Source organism: Fringilla coelebs, assembly GCF_963513975.1.
Source record: "Fringilla coelebs genome assembly, chromosome: 32".
Lineage (NCBI taxonomy): Eukaryota > Metazoa > Chordata > Aves > Passeriformes > Fringillidae > Fringilla > Fringilla coelebs.
Genome location: NC_140058.1, coordinates 337,256 through 359,261, shown reverse-complemented (window position 1 = coordinate 359,261; position 22,006 = coordinate 337,256). Strand labels below are relative to the sequence as shown.

At 64.8% G+C, this 22,006-nt stretch overlaps 1 protein-coding gene across 2 annotated transcripts in view; it reads right to left on the bottom strand.

The window, feature by feature from the left end:
* Positions 1-21,654, bottom strand: part of LOC311164425 (A.superbus venom factor 1-like) — a 56,088-nt gene extending 34,434 nt beyond the window's left edge. Inside the window, exons 1-16 of one of the 2 annotated variants that reach the window (XM_084223879.1) lie at positions 21,489-21,654; positions 19,662-19,854; positions 17,097-17,256; positions 14,613-14,683; positions 14,418-14,512; positions 14,241-14,323; positions 14,050-14,140; positions 12,262-12,364; positions 9,826-9,946; positions 8,077-8,192; positions 6,368-6,514; positions 4,508-4,720; positions 3,637-3,831; positions 1,778-1,939; positions 534-663; positions 189-260 (exon numbers count right to left, since the gene is read on the bottom strand). In XM_084223879.1, the coding sequence (XP_084080005.1) occupies positions 189-260; positions 534-663; positions 1,778-1,939; positions 3,637-3,831; positions 4,508-4,720; positions 6,368-6,514; positions 8,077-8,192; positions 9,826-9,946; positions 12,262-12,364; positions 14,050-14,140; positions 14,241-14,323; positions 14,418-14,512; positions 14,613-14,683; positions 17,097-17,256; positions 19,662-19,854; positions 21,489-21,586 (2,050 nt within the window). In that variant the 5' untranslated portion in view covers positions 21,587-21,654. The remainder of the gene's footprint in view (positions 1-188; positions 261-533; positions 664-1,777; positions 1,940-3,636; positions 3,832-4,507; positions 4,721-6,367; positions 6,515-8,076; positions 8,193-9,825; positions 9,947-12,261; positions 12,365-14,049; positions 14,141-14,240; positions 14,324-14,417; positions 14,513-14,612; positions 14,684-17,096; positions 17,257-19,661; positions 19,855-21,488) is intronic. The other variant, XM_084223878.1, reaches the window with a different exon arrangement.
* Positions 21,655-22,006: the final 352 nt, after the last annotated feature.

The following is a 22,006-nucleotide window of genomic DNA, read 5'->3' as shown; positions in this document are numbered from 1 at the left end:
GGTCTGGGACACTTTGGCAGCCTCAGGGACAAGGAACACCCAGGTGACCTTGGGGACAAGGGACACCCTGGTGACCCCTGGGGACAAAGGACACCCAGGTGACCTTGGGGACAAGGAACACCCGGTGACCTTGGGGACAAGGGACACCCAGGTGACCTTGGGGACAAGGGACACCCAGTGCCACCTACCCTTGGTGCCCTTGTACTCGGCGAGTGCCAGCGAGCGGCGCTTGCGTTTGGCAGGCTGGGGACACTGGACCTCTGGGGACAGAGGGGACACTGGTCAGGACCCCAAGGTGTCCCAGGTGTCACATCCCAAAGTTCAGGGTGACCTCCCCCCTCCCTGCGATGTCACCTCCCCCATCCCCCAGGTGCCACCTCCTCCACTGTCCCCGTCACCTCCCCCATCCCCGAGGTGCCACCTCCTCCACCATCCCCGTCCCCTGCTCCATCCCCGAGGTGCCACCTCTGTCAGATGCCACCTCCCTGAGGTGCCACCCGCTGTCCCCGAGGTGCCACCCCGGCTGTCCCCACCTGACCGCTGGGGCGTGGTGACCTTGACGCTGGTGGTCAGGCTCAGGCCGGCGTCCGCGAAGACGCCGACGTTGTCCCTGCCACTGCCCGCCGTGCAGCCGATGTCACTTTGCTCCACCGTGTCCCAAACCTGCGCCCGCAGGGGACAGCTGTGACCGCCACTGCCACCACCCAGGGGTGACAGGACAGCCGTGACCGCCACTGCCACCACCCAGGGGTGACAGGACAGCTGTGACCGCCACTGCCACCACCCAGGGGTGACAGAACAGCTGTGACTGCCACTGCCACCACCCAGAGGTGACAGGACAGCTGTGACCGCCACTGCCACCACCCAGAGGTGACAGGACAGCCGTGATGGCCACGGCCACCACCCAGAGGTGACAGGACAGCTGTGACCGCCACTGGCGCCACCCAGAGGTGACAGGACAGCTGTGACCACCACTGCCACCACCCAGGGGTGACAGGACAGCTGTGACCGCCCCTGCCACCACCCAGGGGTGACAGGACAGCTGTGACCGCCACTGCCACCACCCAGAGGTGACAGGACAGCTGTGATGGCCACTGCCACCATCCAGGGGTGACAGGACAGCTGTGACCGCCACTGCCACCACCCAGGGGTGACAGGACAGCTGTGACCGCCACTGCCACCACCCAGAGGTGACAGGACAGCTGTGACCACCACTGCCACCATCCAGGGACAGCAGGACAGCTGTGACTGCCACTGACACCACCCAGGGACAGCAGGACAGCTGTGACTGCCACTGACACCACCCAGAGGTGACAGGACAGCTGTGACCGCCACTGCCACCACCCAGAGGTGACAGGACAGCCGTGATGGCCACTGCCACCACCAGGGGATGATGGGGACAGGGACAACCATGACGGTCACCACGCAGGGGACAGCAGGGACAGGGACAACCATGACAGCCACCACCAGGGGACAGCAGGGACAGGGACCACCATGATGGCCACCACCAGGGGATGATGGGGACAGGGACAACCATGACAGCCACCACCAGGGGATGATGGGGACAGGGACAATCATAACGGCCACCACCAGGGGACAGCAGGGACAGGGACAACCATGACAGCCACCACCAGGGAATGATGGTGACAGCAGGGACAACCATGACAGCCACCACCAGGGGACAGCAGGGATAGGGACAACCATGACGGCCACCACCCAAGGATGCTGGGGATGGCCACCACCATCCCTTGGGGACATCGAGGACAGGGCCACCCACCCTGGTCTGGGTGAGCTTGTTCTTCTTGTTGAGGACGAAGACGCCCTTGTCCACGGCCACCAGCCCCACGTGGGCCTTGTGGTCGCCCTCGATGCGCAGCCTCACCCTCGCCCCCGGCTCGTGGACGCGGTTGTCGCCTTCCGTCGCCCCCTTCACCACCAGCTGTCACAGACACAGGAGGTGACGTCCCCAGGATGTCCCCAAGAGCCACTTTTGTCCCACCCACCACGGGGGATGCCAAATTTGGACCTCCAGGAGCAGTCGGTGGCTGTGGGCTTCATGTCCGGGCCATGACTGGGTCACCAGGGCCACCAGGGCCACCAGGGCCACCAGGGCCACCTGGGCCACCTGGGCCACCCAGGAGATGTCCAAGCTCCTCAGGGAGTGTCCAAAACCACACAAGTGACACCAAATCCCCACCAGGGACCACTCAGCTCCCTCAACGTCCCCTCAAGTTCTCCCAAAGGTCCCCAAGGACCTCAAGGTCCCCTAAACCCTTCCAAAGGTCCCCCAGATCCCTCAAGGACCCCCAAGTCCCACAAGGTCCCCACCATCACTTCCAAAAGTCCCCAAACCCCTCAAAGGTCCCTCAAGGGCCCCCCAAATCCCTCAAGACCCTCCAAGATCCCTCAAGGACCTCCCAAACCCCTCAAGGACCTCCAAGATCCCTCAAGGACCTCCCAAACCCCTCAAGGACCCCCAAACCCCTGAAGGACCCCCCAAACCCCCCAAGGACCTCCCAAACACCTCAAGGACCCCCAAACCCCTCAAGGGTCCCCCAAACACCTCCAAGGCCTCCCAAACCCCTCAAGGACCTCCCAAATCCCTCAAGGACCTCCCAAACCCCTCAAGGACCTCCCAAACCCCTTAAGGACCCCCCAAACCCCTCAAGGACCTCCCAAACCCCTCAAGGATCCCCCCAAACCCCTCAAGGACCTCCCAAACCCCTCAAGGGCCACCCCAAAGACCGCTCCAGCCACCACCAAGGCCCATCCAAGGTCCCCAAGACCCCCTTGGCCACCCAGGGACCGTGGTGGGGGGACACTGACGGAGCCCATGCAGGTGTCCTTGACGTCCAAAAGGACCTCCTAAACCCCTCAAGGACCCCCCAAACCCCTCAAGGACCCCCCAAACCCCTCAAGGACCTCCCAAACCCCTCAAGGCCACCCCAAAGACCGCTCCAGCCACCACCAAGGCCCATCCAAGGTCCCCAAGACCCCCTTGGCCACGCAGGGACCGCGGTGGGGGGACACTGACGGAGCCCATGCAGGTGTCCTTGACGTCCAAAAGGACCCCCCAAAGCCCTCAAGGACCCCCCAAACCCCTCAAGGACCCCCCAAACACCTCAAGGACCTCCCAAACACCTCAAGGACCTCCCAAACCCCTCAAGGACCCCCAAGCCCCTCAAGGACCCCGCAAACCCCTCAACGACTTCCCAAACCCCTCAAGGACCTCCAAGATCCCTCAAGGACCCCCAAACCCCTCAAGGGCCCCGCAAACCCCTCAAGAACCTCCCAAACCCCTCAAGGACCCCCCAAACACCTCAAGGACCTCCAAGATCCCTCAAGGACCCCCAAACCCCTCAAGGGCCCCCCAAAAACCTCCAAGGCCTCCCAAACCCCACAAGGATCCCCGAAACCCCTCAAGGACCTCCCAGACCCCTCAAGGACCTCTCAGATCCCTCAAGGACCCCAAACACCTCAAGGACCCCAAACACCTCAAGGACCCCCCAAACCCCTCAAGGATCACCCCAAACCCCTCAAGGACCTCCCAAAGACCGCTCCAGCCACCACCAAGGCCCCTCCAACGTCCCCAAGACCCCCTTGGCCACGCAGGGACCGCGGTGGGGGGACACTGACGGAGCCCATGCAGGTGTCCTTGACGTCCACCCAGACGGAGTCGGCCACGATCTCGCCGGGCATGACGTAGTAGTAGGCCACGATGCGGAAGGACGGGATGAGCTCGGCCGTCACCGGCAGCGTCATGGTCACCAAGCTCTGGCCGGCCTCGCGCCGCTGCCGGCCGGCCCGGAGGATGCGCCCCTTGGTCATGATCTGCGAGGGAGCCGAGCTTGGTGGCCACCCCGACGTCCAGGCGGTCAAGGCGGGGGCGCCGCCGACGGAGCAGGGGTGTTGTGGTGTGCTGCAATCTCCCGTTTCAGACTCCCAGTCCTTTCCCAGCTATAGCTTTCCTGTTCCCCTCCCCCTTTCTCTTCCCAAGTGATGTCCATCAAACTTAACATTCCAGTAAGGGCGTCGTGTGATTGGCAGAAGTTCAAAAGATGCCCCTCAGCCCTGGGCCATTGGCCTGTCCGAGTGTCATTGTCCCCTGAGACTCGCCCTCTCCCACCTGGTTGGTAGCTCACCTATCCTCTCCCCTCCCCCTCCCCCTGAGCTTAAAAGGACCTGGAGACCATGCGGGGGGATTCTACTGTAGCTGTTACCATATTCAGACATCTGTGACCCTGGAATAAAACTCTGGATCAAACCCTGCGGTAGAATCCTCTCCTTTCGTTCTTCACCTAGCCTAAGGACTTTCACCCGAGGTAAAGCTGAGTTCCTACCAGCCTGGACTTGTTCTCAGTGTCCAGCTGCAACTCCTAGCTAGCCAGAGGGATCTCTGTGGTGAAAACCACAGCAGCTGCCTCTGGCCGAGCAGCGCGGGCCGGACGAGCCCAGACACGTTCCACCCGGTAATATTGGAATATTATTCCAATAGAGGGGTACCCACCAGGTAGGTGAAGAAGGGGACGGAGTTGCGGACGTCGTTGTTGCTGGTCTTGAGGTGGAAGTTGACGGCCAGGTTGTCCCCGGGCTGCAGCTCGGTGGCGGCCACCGCCAGGTGCAGGAAGTTGCCCGAGCCGGCCTGGCTGCGATAGGCCTCGGCCGTCATCTGCCGCGAGGCCTGGCGCTCCGGGGGCAGCCCCGCCTGGGCCGTGCGCACCTGGGACAGGTGACACGGTGGCACTCGGTCAGTGGGGAGGGGCGTGGGTTGGGGTGGGGTCAGCGTGGAGGGCTTGGCCACCATGGTGGTCTTGGCCACTATATAGGAATTGGCCACCATGGTGGTTTTGGCCATCATGTAGGGCTTGGCCACCATGGTGGTCTTGGCCATCATGGTGATCTGGGCCACCATAAAGGATTTGGCCATCATGGTGGCTTTGGCCACCATGGAGGTCTTGGCCATCTTGGTGGTCTTGGCCATCATGGTGGTTTTGGCTGCCATGGAGGGCTTGGCAATCATGGAGGGTTTGGCCATCATGGTGGTCTTGGCCATCATGGTGGTCTTGGCTATCATGGTGGTCTTGGCCACCAGAGAGGTCTTGGCCATCTTGGTGGTTTTGGCCACCATGGTGGTCTTGGCCATCATGGAGGGCTTGGCTATCATGGTGGTCTTGGCCATCAGGGAGGGCTTGGCCATCATTGTGGTTTTGGCCATCATGGTGGTCTTGGCCATCATGGTGATCTGGGCCACCAGAGAGGTCTTGGCCATCTTGGTGGTTTTGGCCACCATAGAGGTCTTGGCCACCATAAAGGATTTGGCCATCTTGGAGGTCTTGGCCATCATGGTGGTCTTGGCCACCATAAAGGAATTGGCCATCATGGTGGTCTTGGCCACCATAAAGGAATTGGCCATCATGGTGGTTTTGGCCACCATAAAGGTCTTGGCCATCATGGAGGTCTTGGCCGTCATGGAAGACTTGGCCACCATAGAGGTTCCATAGAGGTCTTGACCACCACAGAGGTCTTGGCCATCATGGTGGTCTTGGCCGCCACAGAGGGCTTGGCCGTCATGGAGGGCTTGGCCATCATGGTGGTCTTTGCCACCATAGATGCTCCATAGAGGTTTTGCCACCATGGTGGTCTTGGCCATCACGGTGGTTTTTGCCACCATAGAGGTTCCATAGAGGTCTTGGCCATCACGGTGGTCTTGGCCATCATAGAGGGCTTGGCCGTCATGGAGGTCTTTGCCACCATAGATGCTCCATAGAGGTTTTGGCCACCATACAGGTCTTGGCCATCACGGTGGTTTTTGCCACCACAGAGGTTCCATAGAGGTCTTGGCCACCACAGAGGTGCCCCAGTCCTGCTGTCCTGACCCTTGGTCACCACACCCATGGTCACTCCGGCCACCTCAGCCACCCCAACCCCCCGGTCCTTGGTCATTCTGGACATCTTGACCACCCCAGTCCCATGGATGGATGGTCCAGTGACCGTCATGGATGTCCAGTCCTGCTGTCCTGACCCTTGGTCATCACCACCATGGGTCACTCCAGTCACCTCAGCCACCCCAGCCCCCCAGTCCTTGGTCACTCTGGCCACCTCAGCCACCCCAACCCCCCGGTCCTTGGTCACTCCGGCCACCTCAACCCCCAGTCCTTGGTCACTCCGGCCACCTCAGCTCCCCAGTCCTTGGTCACTCCGGCCACCTCAGCCACCCCAACCCCCCTGTCCTTGGTCACTCTGGCCACCTCAGCCACCCCAACCCCCCAGTCCTTGGTCACTCCGGCCACCTCAGCCACCCGACCCCCCCGGTCACCTCCCCCACCCCGGGCCCCCCCGGTGCGGTGACAGCGGTGTCCCCACTCACGGTGACGGGGACGCTGTCCCTGTTGGCCGGCATGTTGAGGACCAGCCTGGCCGTGCCATCGCGCTGGGTGGACACCTGGCCCTGGAAGCCATCGGCCTGGACGGTGACACGCGGCGCCGGGGACCCGTCGGGGTTGGTGACATAAACCTGCAGGGACAGCGGGGGACGGGGGGACGTTACGGGGGGACGTGGAGTGGGGGAAGGGACACTGGGAACGGGGTGGTGGCACTAAGGGACACTGGGAACGGGTGGTGGCACTGGGAATGGACATTGGGAAGGGGTGGTGGCACTGGGAGGGGACACTGGGAAGGGGTGGTGGCACTAAGGGACACTGGGAAGGGGTGGTGGCACTAAGGGACACTGGCAAGGGGTGGTGGCACCACAAAGGGACACTGGCAAGGGGTGGTGGCACTAAGGGACACTGGGAAGGGGTGGTGGCACCACTAAGGGACACTGGGAAGGGGTGGTGGCACTAAGGGACACTGAGAAGGGGTGGTGGCACTGGGAGGGGCACTGGGAAGGGGTGGTGGCACCAGGAAGGGACACTGGGAAGGGGTGGTGGCACCAGGAAGGGATGGTGGCACTAAGGGACACTGGGAATGGGTGGTGGCACTGGGAAGGGACACTGGGAATGGGTGGTGGCACCGGGAGGGGACACTGGGAAGGGGTGGTGGCACTAAGGGACACTGGGAAGGGGTGGTGGCACCACAAAGGGACACTGGCAAGGGGTGGTGGCACTAAGGGACACTGGGAAGGGGTGGTGGCACCACGAAGGGACACTGGGAAGGGGTGGTGGCACTAAGGGACACTGAGAAGGGGTGGTGGCACTGGGAGGGGCACTGGGAAGGGGTGGTGGCACTGGGAAGGGACACTGGGAATGGGTGGTGGCACCGGGAAGGGGTGGTGGCATTGGGAGGGGACAGTGGGAAGGGGTGGTGGCACTGGGAGGGGACACTGGCAAGGGGTGGTGGCCCTGGGAGGGGACACTGGCAAGGGGTGGTGACACCGGGAAGGGGTGGTGGCACTGGGAGGGGACACTGGGAAGGGGTGGTGGCACTGGGAGGGGACACTGGCAAGGGGTGGTGGCCCTCGGAGGGGACACTGGCAAGGGGTGGTGGCCCTGGGAGGGGACACTGGCAAGGGGTGGTGACACCGGGAAGGGGTGGTGGCACTGGGAGGGGACACTGGGAAGGGGTGGTGGCACTGGGAAGGGGTGGTGGCACTGGGAGGGGACAATGATACTGGGAAGGGGTGGTGAAACTGGGAAGGGGTGGTGGCACATTGGGAGGGGACACTGGGAAGGGGTGGTGGCACTGGGAAGGGGTGGTGGCACTGGGAGGGGACAATGATACTGGGAAGGGGTGGTGAAACTGGGAAGGGGTGGTGGCACATTGGGAGGGGACACTGGGAAGGGGTGGTGGCACATTGGGAAGGGGCGGTGGCACATTGGGAAGGGGCAGTGGCACCGGGAAGGGGCGGTGACACCGGGAAGGGGTGGTGGCACTGCAAAGGGACACTGGCACCGGGAAGTGCCACCCCAGTGCCACGGGGACAGCCCACGGTCCCCAGCCCCTCTCAGGTGACACAGGGACATCACCCAGGGACCAGCTTCTCCCCCACCCCCAGCTGTGCCCTGTCCCCATCTCAGGACACCCCGAGGGTCCCGTGCCACCACCCTGGGCCACCGCTGTCCCCAAGGTGTCACCAACCATGAGGTCAAAGGGCATCCCCGGCTTGAAGTACTTGGGGGTGTGGGTGAAGTGGATGCTGTAGGGCGACGTCACGATCTTGATGTCACCAAGCTGGGCCTCCACCATGTCACTGCCTGTGGGGACATCACGGTGGCCGTGTCACCTGGGTGACCAGTCCCAGGTGTCCCCCCCTATCCTCGCTGTCCCTGTCCCCTCACTGTCCCCGTGCCACTCTCCATGTCACTGCTTATGGGGACATCACAGTGGCCATGTCACCTGGGGTCCCTGTCCCAGGTGTCCCCCCATCCTCGCTGTCCCTGTCCCCTCACTGTCCCCCTGCCACTCTCCATGTCACTGCATGTGGGGACACCGCCGTGGCCATGTCACCTGGGTCCCTGTCCCCACCCCAGGTGTCCCCCCATCCTCGCTGTCCCTGTCCCCTCACTTGTCCCCCTGCCACTCTCCATATCACTGCCTGTAGGGACACCGTGGTGGCCATGTCACCTGGGTCCCTGTCCCCACCACAGGTGTCCCCCCATTCTCACCGTCCCTGTCCCCTCACTGTCCCCCTGCCACTCTCCATGTCACTGCCTGTGGGGACACCGCCGTGGCTGTGTCACCTCTGGTCCCTGTCCCAGGTGTCCCCCCATCCTCGCTGTCCCTGTCCCCTCACTGTCCCCCTGCCACTCTCCATGTCACTGCCTGTGGGGACACCGTGGTGGCCATGTCACCTGGGTCCCTGTCCCCATCTCAGGTGTCCCCCTATCCTCGCTGTCCCTGTCCCCTCGCTGTCCCTGTGCCACTCTCCATGTCACTGCCTGTGGGGACACCACCGTGGCCGTGTCACCTGGGTCCCTGTCCCCACCCCAGGTGTCCCCATCTCCTCATCCTACCCTGTCTCCTGCATCCTCTCCGTCTGTTTCAGAGTCCCCTCGTGTCCCGCTGCTGTCCCTGTTCCCCCACTGTCCCTGTCCCCCTGTGTCCCCTCGTGTCCCTCCGCTGTCCCTGTCCCCTTGCTATCCCTGTCCCCCCATGTCCCCCCACTGTCCCTGTCCCCAATGTCCCCCCACTGTCCCTGTCCCCCCATGTCCCTGTGCTGTCCCTGTCCCCCCATGTCCCTGTGCTGTCCCTGTCCCCCATGTCCCCCCACTTTCCCTGGCCCCCCACTGTCCCTATCCCTCTGTGTCCCCCCACTGTCCCTGTCCCCTCATGTCCCCCTATGTCCCCCGACTGTCCCCTTACCTTCCCTGTCCCACCATGTCCCCCCATGCCCCCATGTCCCTGTCCCCCCGTGTCCCCCCGCTGTCCCTGTCCCCTGTGTCCCCCTGCTGTCCCTGTCCCCCGTGTCCCCCTCATATCCCTGTCCCCCGTGTCCCCCTCATATCCCTGTCCCCCGTGTCCCCCTGCTTTCCCTGTCCCCCATGTGCCCCCACTTTCCCTGCCCCCCCATGTCCCTGTCCCCTGTGTCCCCCCGTGTCCCCCATGTCCCCCCGTGTCCCCCTGTGTCCCCCCGTGTCCCCCCACTGTCCCTGTCCCCTGTGTCCCCCCGCTTTCCCTGTCCCCCCGTGTCCCCCCGCTGTCCCCGTCCCCCGTGTCCCCCCGTGTCCCCCCACTGTCCCTGTCCCCCCATGCCCCCCCGCTGTCCCTGTCCCCCATGTTCCCCCATTTTCCCTGCCCCCCCATGTCCCTGTCCCCCATGTCCCCCTGCTGTCCCTGTCCCCCCGTGTCCCCCGTGTCCCCCCCTGTCCCCCGTGTCCCCGCACAGACCTGACTCGGTGATGACGGTGACACTGACGTAGAGGGAGTGTCCCACCAGCTCCTGGGGGTTGGGGAAGCGCTCGCGCAGGTGAGCCATGGACAGCAGAGCGTCGGCGTTACCGGCCTGCACCTGGGGACACCGTGGGGACAGGGTTAGGGACAGGGTTAGGGACAGGGTTAGGGACCGCAGGGGGACAGCAGGGGGACAGCAGAGCGTCGGCGTTACCGGCCTGCACCTGGGGACACCGTGGGGACAGGTTGGGGACAGGGTTAGGGACAGGGTTAGGGACAGCAGAGCGTCGGCGTTACCGGCCTGCACCTGGGGACACCATGGGGACACTGTGGGGACAGGGTTAGGGACAGCAGGGGGACAGCAGAGTGTCAGCGTTACTGGCCTGCACCTGGGGACACCGTGGGGACAGGTTGGGGACAGGGTTAGGGACAGCAGGGGGACAGCAGAGTGTCAGCGTTACCGGTCTGTACCTGGGGACACCGTGGGGACACCGTGGGGACAGGGTTAGGGACAGGGTTAGGGACAGCAGGGGGACAGCAGAGCGTCGGCGTTACCGGCCTGCACCTGGGGACACCGTGGGGACAGGTTGGGGACAGCAGGGGGACAGGGTTAGGGACAGCAGAGCGTCGGCGTTACCGGCCTGCACCTGGGGACACCGTGGGGACACCGTGGGGACAGGGTTAGGGACAGGGTTGGGACAGCAGGGGGACAGCAGAGCGTCAGCGTTACCGGCCTGCACCTGGGGACACCATGGGGACACCGTGGGGACAGGGTTAGGGACAGGGTTAGGGACAGGGTTAGGGACAGGGTTAGGGACAGCAGAGCATCGGCGTTACCGGCCTGCACCTGGGGACACCGTGGGGACACTGTGGGGACAGGGTTAGGGACAGCAGGGGGACAGCAGAGCGTCAGCGTTACCGGCCTGCACCTGGGGACACCGTGGGGACACCGTGGGGACAGGGTTAGGGACAGGGTTAGGGACAGGGTTAGGGACAGCAGGGGGACAGCAGAGCGTCGGCGTTACCGGCCTGCACCTGGGGACATGGGGACAGGGTTAGGACAGGGTTAGGACAGGGTTAGGACAGGGTTAGGGACAGGGTTGGGGACAGGGTTAGAACAGGCTTGGGGACAGGGTTGGGGACATGGGGACATGGGGACTGGGTTAGGGACAGCAGGGGGACAGGCTTGGGGACAGCACAGCCTCGGCATCACCGTCCTGAACCTGGGGACACGGGGACATGGGGACAGGGTTGGGGACAGGGTTGGGGACAGGGTTGGGGACAGCACAGCCTCAGCGTCACCGGCCTGCACCTGGGGACACGGGGACACCGTTGGGGACAGGGTTAGGGACAGGGTTAGAACAGGCTTGGGGACAGGCTTGGGCACAGCACAGCATTGGCGTCACCAGTCTGGACCTGGGGACATGGGGACACCGTGGGGGACAGGGTTGGGGACAGGGTTAGGACAGGGTTAGGGACAGGGTTGGGGACAGGGTTAGGACAGGGTTAGGACAGGGTTAGGACAGGGTTGGGGACAGGGTTAGGGAAAGCAGGGGGACAGGGTTGGGGACAGCACGGCCTTGGGGTCACCGTCCTGAGCCTGGGGACACGGGGACAGGGTTAGGATAGGCTTGGGGACAGGGTTGGGGACAGGGTTGGGGACAGGGCTGGGGACAGCAGAGCGTTGGCATCACCAGCCTGGACCTGGGGACACAGGGACATGGGGACAGGGTTGGGCACAGGACAGGGACAGCACGGTCTCGGCATCAGCGTCCTGAACCTGGGGACACGGGCACGTGGGGACAGGGTTGGGGACAGGGTTGGGGACAGCACAGCCTCAGTGTCACCGGCCTGCACCTGGGGACTCGGGGACACCGTTGGGGACAGGGTTAGAACAGGCTTGGGGACAGGGTTGGGGACATGGGGTCATGGGGACAGGATTAGGACAGGGTTAGGGACAGCACGGCCTTGGGGTCACCGTCCTGAGCCTGGGGACACGAGGACAGGGTTAGGATAGGCTTGGGGACAGGGTTGGGGACAGGGTTGGGGACAGGGCTGGGGACATGGTTGGTGACAGGTTGGGGACAGTGCCGGTGGCAGTGCCAGGCTCACTGGGACAGGGCTGGGGTCAGAATGGGTGACAGGGTTGGTGACAGGGTTGGTGACAGGGCTGGTGACATGTTGGGGACAGGGACAGTGGCAGTGCCAGGCTCACTGGGACAGGGTTGGTGACAGGGTTGGTGACAGGGCTGGTGACAGGGTTGGTGACAGGGCTGGTGACACGCTGGGGACAGGGACAGTGGCAGTGCCAGGCTCACCGGGACAGGGCTGGTGACAGGGTTGGTGACAGGGTTGGTGACAGGGCTGGTGACAGGGTTGGTGACAGGGCTGGTGACACGCTGGGGACAGGGACAGTGGCAGTGCCAGGCTCACCGGGACGCGCCGCAGGGACTGGGGGATGCTCTTCTTCTCGTCGTCCACCATGACCCCGAAGAGGACAAAGGCCACGCCCTCCACGTCCTTCCCGTACAGGTACCTGGGGACAGCCACCGTGTGACCGTGTGACTCTGTCACCATGTCACCCTGCCACCCTGTCACTGTGTCACTGTGTCACCATGTCACCCTGTCACCATGACCCCGAAGAGGACAAAGGCCACGCCCTCCACGTCCTTCCCGTACAGGTACCTGGGGACAGCCACCGTGCCACCGTGTGACTCTGTCACTGTGTCACTGTGTCACCCTGTCACCCTGCCACCCTGCCACCCTGTCACCCTGCCACCCTGTCACCGTGTCACCATGTCACCCTGTCACCGTGTCACCCTGTCACCCTGTCACCCTGTCACTGTGTCACCCTGTCACCGTGCCACCCTGTCACCCTGCCACTGTGTCACCGTGTCACCCTGTCACCCTGTCACCCTGTCACCCTGCCACCCTGTCATCCTGTCACCATGACCCCGAAGAGGACAAAGGCCACGCCCTCCACGTCCTTCCCGTACAGGTACCTGGGGACAGCCACCGCGCCACCCTGTCACCCTGTCACCGTGCCACCCTGTCACTGTGTCACTGTGTCACCGTGTCACCCTGTCACCCTGTCACTGTGCCACTGTGTGACCCTGTCACCCTGTCACCCTGTCACCCTATCACCCTGTCACCGTGTCACCGTGCCACCCTGCCACCCTGTCACCGTGTCACTGTGTCACCGTGTCACCATGTCACCCTGCCACCCTGTCACCCTGCCACCCTGTCAACCTGTCACCCTGTCACCCTGTCACCCTGCCATCCTGTCACTGTGTCACCCTGTCACCGTGCCACCCTGTCACCGTGTCACCGTGTTACTGTGTCACTGTGCCACCCTGCCACCCTGCCACCCTGTCACTGTGTCCCCCTGTCACCCTGCCACCCTGTCACCATGTCACCCTGTCACCCTGTCACTGCGTCACTGTGTCCCCCTGTCACCATGTCACCGTGTCGCCTGCACATCCCCATTACAGCCATTCCTGTCCCCAAGCTACCTGGGGACAGCCACTGTGTCACTGTGCCACTGTGTCACCATGCCACCCTGTCACCATGCCACCCTGTTGCCCTGGCACTGTGTCACTGTGCCACTGTGTCACCATGCCACCCTGTTGCCCTGTCACTGTGTCACTGTGTCACTCTGTCCCTATCCTGCCACCCCTCTGTCATCCCCTCCCTGCCACCGCCATTGTCCCCATGTCCCCATCCTGTCACCCTGTCCCTGTCATCCCCTCCCTGCCACCGCCAATGTCCCCATGTCCCCAAGTCCCCATGTCCCCATCCTGTCACCCCTGTCATCCCATCTCTGCCGCCACCAATGTCCCCATGTCCCCATCCTGTCACCCTGTCCCTGTCATCCCCTCCCTGCCACCAATGTCCCCATGTCCCCATCCTGTCACCCTGTCTCTGTCATCCCATCCCTGCCACCACCATTGTCCCCATGTCACCCTGTGTCCCCATGTCCCCATCTTGTCACCCTGTCCCTGTCATCCCCTCCCTGCCACCACCAATGTCCCCATGTCCCCATCCTGTCACCCCTCTCTCATCCCCTCCCTGCCACCGCCATTGTCCCCATGTGTGTCCCCCTCCGCCCTCCCTGTGCCACCCCCAGGGACACCAGCCCAGCCCAGCTGTCCCCTGTCCCCCAGACAGCCGTGACCCCGGAGGGGACACTTTTGTCCCCAAGAAGGGACATTTTGGTGTCACCTGGCCAGGATGGACACCCTGAAATCCGCCTGGCGGTCGATGTACAGGAACTTCTCCTCCGGCACCAGGGACACCTCGAAGCTCGGCAGCACTGCGGGGTGACAGCGGTGACATCGGTGACGCGGTGACGCGGTGACACCGCCGCCCCTTGGGGACAGCCCCCGATGTCCCCGAGGCCGCCCCTCACCCACCGTATTCCTTGACCTCGAACTGGGCGCTGAAATCCTGATCCGGAGAATCCTCGAATTTGGCCGAAATCGTCCACGTGCCCAAGCTGGGGGAGGGGACAGGGAGGTGACAGGGGGGTGGCAGGGGGGTGACAGCGGCGGGGGTGTCCCCGGGCCGCCTTGGGGGACGGTGGCACCCACCTGACGACCTCGGGCAGGTTGTGGTTGAGGGACAGGATCCCGTTCTTGGTCGGGGACGACACCGGGACTTGTTTGATGATGACGTTGTCGGGCGTCTGAGGGGACACGCGGGTGGCACCGTGTCACCTCTGTGTCACCTCTGTGTCACCTCCGTGTCACCCCTGTGTCACCCCTGTGTCACCCCAGGGCACTCACCTTGACCTCCACGATGACCGTCTTGGCCACCGGCTGCATGAGGTGGCCCACGGTGAAGAGGCGGCAGAGGACTGGGAGGGGACAGAGGGGACACAGTGAGGGGACACAGGGGACACAGGGGACACAGGGGACAAGGTGAGGGGACACAGGGGACACAGGGGACACAGGGGACACGGTGAGGGGACACAGGGGACACAGGGGACACGGTGAGGGGACAAGGTGAGGAGACACCCCATAGTGTCCCCAGGTGTCCTCGCTGTGTCCCTGCGGAGTCCCCAGCTGTCCCCACAGTGTCCCCACAGTGTCCCCACAGTGTCCCCCGGTGTCCCCAGCTGTCCCCAGGGGACACAGGGGACAAGGTGAGGGGACACAGGGGACATGGTGAGGGGACACGGTGAGGGGACACAGGGGACACGGTGAGGGGACACAGGGGACAAGGTGAGGGGACACAAGGGACAAACTGAAGGGACACAGGGGACACAGGGGACACGGTGAGGGGACACAGGGGACACGGTGAGGGGACAAGGACAGGGTGGGGACACAGGGGACAAGGTGAGGGGACAAGGTGAGGGGACACGGGACACGGTGAGGGGACACAGGGGACACAGGGGACACGGTGAGGGGACAAGGTGAGGGGACACAGGGGACACAGGGGACAAGGTGAGGGGACACAGGGGACACAGGGGACACAGGGGACATGGTGAGAGGACACAGGGGACACGGTGAGGGGACAAGGACAGGGTGGGGACACAGGGGACACGGTGAGGGGACAAGGTGAGGGGACAAGGACAGAGTGGGGACACAGGCAACAAGGTGAGGGGACAACGTGGGGACAGCCAGCACTGGGAGGGGACACAGGGGACACGGTGAGGGGACACAGGGACAAGGTCAGGGGACACAGGGGACACAGGGGACACGGTGAGGGGACACAGGGGACAAGGTGAGGGGACACAGGGGAGGAGGTGAGGGGACAAAAGGGACAAGGTGTTGGGACAAGGTGAGGGGACACAGGGGACACAGGGGACACGGTGAGGGGACAAGGTGGTGACGTCCAGCACTGGGAGGGGACACAGGGGACAAGGTGAGGGGACAAGGACAGGGTGGGGACATAGGGGACAAGGTGAGGGGACACGGTGAGGGGACAAGGTGGGGACGTCCAGCACTGGGAGGGGACACAGGGGACTGAGAGGGGACACGGGGGACAAGGTGAGAGGGGACAAGACGGGGACACTGGGTCCCGCTGGGGACATCGCAGGGAGGTCCCCAAATGGGGGGCAGTGGCACCCCAAGGTGCCACCATCGCCCTGAGGTGTCACAGAAGGGTGACACAGCACCCCGGGGTGTCCCCAACCCCGAGGTGTCACTGGGAGGTGCCACCAGCATCCTCAGGTGTCCCCAACCCCCCTCGGTGTCCCCAACCCTCATGGTGTCCCAGCACCCCGAGGTGTCCCCACAGCTGTGGTGTCCCCACAGTGTCCCCACAGTGTCCCCCGGTGTCCCCAGCTGTCCCCTGGTGTCCCCAGCTGTCCCTGCAGTGTCCCCACAGTGTCCCTGCAGTGTCCCAGCAGTGTCCCCCAGTGTCCCCGCAGTGTCCCCGCAGTGTCCCCGGTGTCCCCAGCTGTCCCTGCAGTGTCACCGCAGTGTCCCCGCAGTGTCCCCACAGTGTCCCCCGATGTCCCCACAGTGTCCCTGCAGTGTCCCCGCAGTGTCCCCGCAGTGTCCCCCGGTGTCCCCGCAGTGTCCCCCCGTGTCCCCAGCTGTCCCCGCAGTGTCCCCGTGGTATCCCCAGCTGTCCCCAGGTGTCCCCCGGTGTCCCCACAGTGTCCCAGCAGTGTCCCCACAGTGTCCCCCAGCTGTCCCCGCAGCGTCCCCACAGTGTCCCCGCAGTGTCCCCAGCTGTCCCAGCAGTGTCCCAGCAGTGTCCCCACAGTGTCCCCACCTGTCCCCGCAGTGTCCCCGCAGTGTCCCCTCAGTGTCCCCCGTGTCCCCAGCTGTCCCCCGCACTGTCCCCTCGTGTCCCCGCAGTGTCCCCGTGGTATCCCCAGCTGTCCCCCCGTGTTCCCCGCTGTCCCCGGTGTCCCCGCAGTGTCCCCAGCTGTCCCCCCGTGTCCCCCGTGTCCCCAGCTGTCCCCGGTGTCCCCGCAGTGTCCCAGCAGTGTCCCCGCAGTGTTCCCCAGTGTCTCCACAGTGTCCCCAGCTGTCCTCACAGTGTCCACCCGTGTCCCCAGCTGTCCCCGGTGTCCCCGCAGTGTCCCCTGAGTGTGCCCGCAGTGTCCCCCTCATGTCCCCAGCTATCTCCACAGTGTCCCCACAGTGTCCCCCCTGTCCCCGCAGTGCCCCTGCAGTGTCCCCACAGTGTCCCCCCGTGTCCCCAGCTGTCCCCGGTGTCCCCGGTGTCCCCATGTCCCCATGTCCCCGGTGTCCCCGGTGTCCCCCGTGTCCCCCCGCGCTGTCCCCACGTCCCGGTGTCCCCGTGCGGCTCACCGGTGCTGCCGGGGGTGTAGATGGGTTTGTCGGTCTGCACGAAGATGTGGCCGCTCTGCAGGGACACCAGCAGCACCTTCTCCAGTGTCACCGCGGCCACCCGCGCTGTCACCGCCACAAACTGCTTCCCCGGCGCCTGCGGCAGCGCCTTGGCTGGCACCTGAGGGACGGGGACACTGGGGACATCCGCGGGGACACTGGGGACAGCCAGGGGGACACTGGGGACAGCCAGAGGGACACTGGGGACATCCGCGGGGACACTGGGGACAGCCAGAGGGACAGGGACACTGGGGACATCCACAGGGACAGGGACAGCCAGAGGGACAGGGACACTGGGGACAGCCAGAGGGACAGGGACAGCCAGAGGGACAGCCAGAGGGACAGGGACACTGGGGACATCCACAGGGACACTGGGGACAGCCAGAGGGACACTGGGGACATCCAGAGGGACACTGGCAACATCCGCGGGGACACTGGGGACAGCCAGAGGGACAGGGACACTGGGGACATCCACAGGGACAGGGGACACTGGGGACATCCACGGGGACAGGGGACACTGGGGACAGCCAGAGGGACAGGGACACTGGGGACATCCAGAGGGACGGGGACACTGGGGACATCCACGGGGACACTGGGGACAGCCAGAGGGACAGGGACAGCCAGAGGGACAGGGGACACTGGGGACATCTGCAGGACAGGGGACACTGGGGACATTTGTGGGGACAGGGGACACTGGGGACATCCACAGGGACAGGGGACAGGGGGACTGGGGACATCCAGAGGGGCAGGGACATTGGGGACATCAGCGGGGACAGGGGACAGTGGGGACTGGGGACATTGGGGACATCTAGAGGCACAGGGGACATTGGGGACATCCACAGGGACAGGGGACACTGGGGACAGGGAACACTGGGGACATCTGTGGGGACACCTGGAGGTGACCATCCCCATGGACTCCAGGAGTGACCACACCCGCGGACACCAGGTGGGACTGTCCCCAGCAGTGACCACTGTCCCCAGCAGTGACCACTGTCCCAAGCAGTGACCATCCCCACTGTCCCCACTGTCCCCACTGTCCCTCTGTCCCCAGCAGTGACTGTCCCTCTGTCCCCACTGTCCCCACTGTCCCCACTGTCCCCAGCAGTGACCACTGTCCCCACTGTCCCCACTGTCCCCACTGTCCCACTGTCCCCAGCAGTGACCACTGTCCCCTCTGTCCCCACTGTCCCACTGTCCCCACTGTCCCCACTGTCCCCACTGTCCCACTGTCCCCACTGTCCCCACTGTCCCACTGTCCCCACTGTCCCCACTGTCCCTCTGTCCCCAGCAGTGACCATCCCCACTGTCCCTCTGTCCCCACTGTCCCCACTGTCCCCAGCAGTGACCACTGTCCCCACTGTCCCCACTGTCCCCACTGTCCCTCTGTCCCCAGCAGTGAGCACTGTCCCCACTGTCCCCACTGTCCCCACTGTCCCCACTGTCCCCACTGTCCCTCTGTCCCCACTGTCCCTCTGTCCCCAGCAGTGACCGTCCCTCTGTCCCCAGCAGTGACCACCCCACTGTCCCCACTGTCCCCACTGTCCCCACTGTCCCTCTGTCCCCACTGTCCCTCTGTCCCCAGCAGTGACCGTCCCTCTGTCCACCCCCGGACATTCCCCTCCCCCGTCCAGGGTTCAGTTCCCGTTTCCCGTCCCGGGCAGTGACCGCGGGGACAGGGACACGTGCCGGTCACCGGGGGGGGTGGCAGCGACCAGGGGGGGTGACACTGACTGGGGGGGGGGGTGACACTGACCGGGGGGGGGGTGACAGTGACCAGAGGGGGGAGGTGACAGTGACCAGGGGAGGTGACACTGACCAGGGGGAGGTGACACCATACGGGGGGGGGGGGTGGGGAGGTGACACGGTACCTTGATGGTGACACTGACCAGGGGATGGTGACAGTGACCAGGGGAGGTGACAGTGACCAGGGGGTGGTGACAGTGACCAGGGGGTGGTGACACTGACCAGGGGTGGGAGGTGACACGGTACCTTGATGGTGACACTGACCAGAGGGGGGAGGTGACAGTGACCAGGGGAGGTGACATGGTACCTTGATGGTGACACTGACCAGGGGAGGTGACACTGATCAGGGAGGGGAGGTGACACTGACCGGGGGGGGAGGTGACAGGGTACCTTGACGGTGACACTGACCAGGGGAGGTGACACTGACCAGGGAGGGGAGGTGACAGGGTACCTTGAGGGTGGCCGTGGCCAGAGGAGGGTGGTGACACTGACAGGGGGGGAGGTGACAGGGTACCTTGATGGTGACACTGACCAGGGGAGGTGACACTGACCAGGGGTGGGAGGTGACACTGACCAGGGGGTGGTGACACTGACCAGGGTGGGGAGGTGACACTGAAGGGGAGGGAGGTGACAGGGTACCTTGACGGTGACACTGACCAGGGTGGGGAGGTGACACTGACGGGGGGGAGGTGACAGGGTACCTTGAGGGTGGCCGTGGCCAGAGGAGGGTGGTGACAGTGACCAGGGGAGGTGACACTGACGGGGTGGGAGGTGACAGGGTACCTTGAGGGTGGCCGTGGCCATCATGCCCCGCTCCGGGCTCAGCTCCACGCTGCTCCGGAACAGGACCTGGCGCTTGTGGGGGAAGTCCTGGAGCAGCAGCAGGGCCGGGGTGGCCGCGCTCAGCCCCGGCGCCTCCAGCAGCACCGGCTCGTCCGTGTCCAGCCGCAGCACGGCCGGCGTCACCAGGGTCACCCTGGGGACAGCGCGGGCTGGCACCTCGGGCACCTCGGGGGGCACGGCCCAAAGGAACCCCAAACCTGTCCTGGAGTCACCCTGGGGACAGCACGGGCTGGCACCTCGGGGACCTTGGGGGGCACGGCGCAAAGGAACCCCAAACCTGTCCTGGGGTCACCTTGGGGACTAGGGCACGGCGCAAAGGAACCCCAAACCTGTCCTGGGGTCACCCTGGGGACAGCGCGGGCTGGCACCTCGGGCACCTCGGGGACGGGGGGCAAAGGAACCCCAAACCTGTCCCCAAAACACCTCGGGGATGGGGGGCACAGCGCAAAGGAACCCCAAACCTGCCCTGGGGTCACCCTGGGGACAGCACGGGCTGGCACCTCGGGCACCTCGGGGACCGGGGGGCAAAGGAACCCCAAACCTGTCCTGGGGTCACCCTGGGGACAGCACGGGCTGGCACCTCGGGCACCTCGGGGACCGGGGCACGGCGCAAAGGAACCCCGAAACGGTCCTGGGGTCACCCTGGGGACCGGGGGGCACGGCGCAAAGGAACCCCAAACCTGTCCCCAAAACACCTTGGGGACTGGGGGCACAGCGCAAAGGAACCCCGAAATCTGTCCCCAAAACACCTCGGGGACCTCAGGAGCCCCAAACCTGTCCTGGGGTCACCCTGGGGACAGCACGGGCTGGCACCTCGGGCACCTCGGGGACCGGGGCGCAAAGGAACCCCAAACCTGTCCTGGTGTCACCTTGGGGACCGGATGGCACGGCGCAAAGGAACCCCAAAATCTGTCCCCAAAACACCTCGGGGACCGGGGGGCACGGCGCAAAGGAACCCCAAACCTGTCCCCAAAACACCTCGGGGACCGGGGGGCACGGCGCAAAGGAACCCCAAACCTGTCCTGGTGTCACTCTGGGGAGCTCAGGAACCCCAAAATCTGTCCTGGTGTCACCCTGGGGACAGCAGCGGGCTGGCACCTTGGGGACGGGGGCACGGCGCAAAGGAACCCCAAACCTGTCCTGGGGTCACCTTGGGGAGCTCAGGAACCCCAAAATCTGTCCTGGTGTCACCTTGGGGACCTCAGGAACCCCAAAATCTGTCCTGGTGTCACCTTGGGGACCTCAGGAACCCCAAAATCTGTCCTGGTGTCACCTTGGGGACCTCACAGGACACAGGAACCCCAAAATCTGGCCCCAAAACACCTTGGGGACCTCACAGGACACAGAAACCCCAAAATCTGTCCCCAGAGCAGCTTGGGGACCTCTGAAACCCCAAAATCTGTCCCGACATCAACCTGGGGACCTCAGAGCAACCAGAAACCCCAAATCTGTCCCCTAAACACCTTGGGGACCTCGCAGGACACAGGAACCCCAAAATCTGTCCCAAAAACACCTTGGGGATCTCAGGAACCCCAAAATCTGTCCCCACAACACCCACGGGTGGGGGAGGTCCCAAAAAAGGGGATTCCGTGGGGGTCCCATGGTTTGGGGGTCACACGGATGGGTGGGTGGGGGTCCCATGGGTGGGGGTGGTGTTGGGTGAGGGTCCCATGGGGGGGGGTGGGGTGGGGGTCCCATGGGTGGGGGTTGGTTGGGTGGGGGTCCCATGGGGGTGTCGGGGTTGGGTGGGGGTCCCCAATGTCTCACAGCTGAGCGCGGGCGGGGGTCCCGAGCAGCACCAGGGATCCGAGGAGGAGGAGGAAGAGGAGAGGATGAGGAGGGGGCGGCAGCGCCGGAGCCCCCATGGCCGCGGGGAGGGGACGGCGACAGCGACACGGACGGCGACACGGACGGCGACAGCGACGGCGACAGCGACAGCGACAGCGACAGCGACACGGGGGTCCCTTTATGGGGGTGGCCCCGGTGGTTAATGGGTAACCCGAGCCCTGCCCCCACCCATGGGTGGGGGTCAGGGTGGGGGTGGGGGGTGTGGGGGGGGGGGATTCCGGCCACCTCCGGCCACCTCCGGCCACCTCCGGCCACCTGGGTGGGGGTGGGGGTGACACCGGCGGGACCCCAAGGTGGGGGAGGGATTGGGGGGGTGGCATTGGCTGGGGGAGGGGTCCCGCACCCTTGGGTGGGGGTGGGGCGGCCCGGGTGGGGGAGGGGCGGGCCGGTCGTTCCTCATTTCGGGGAAGGAGCTGGCGAGGGGCCAGCGCGGGGCT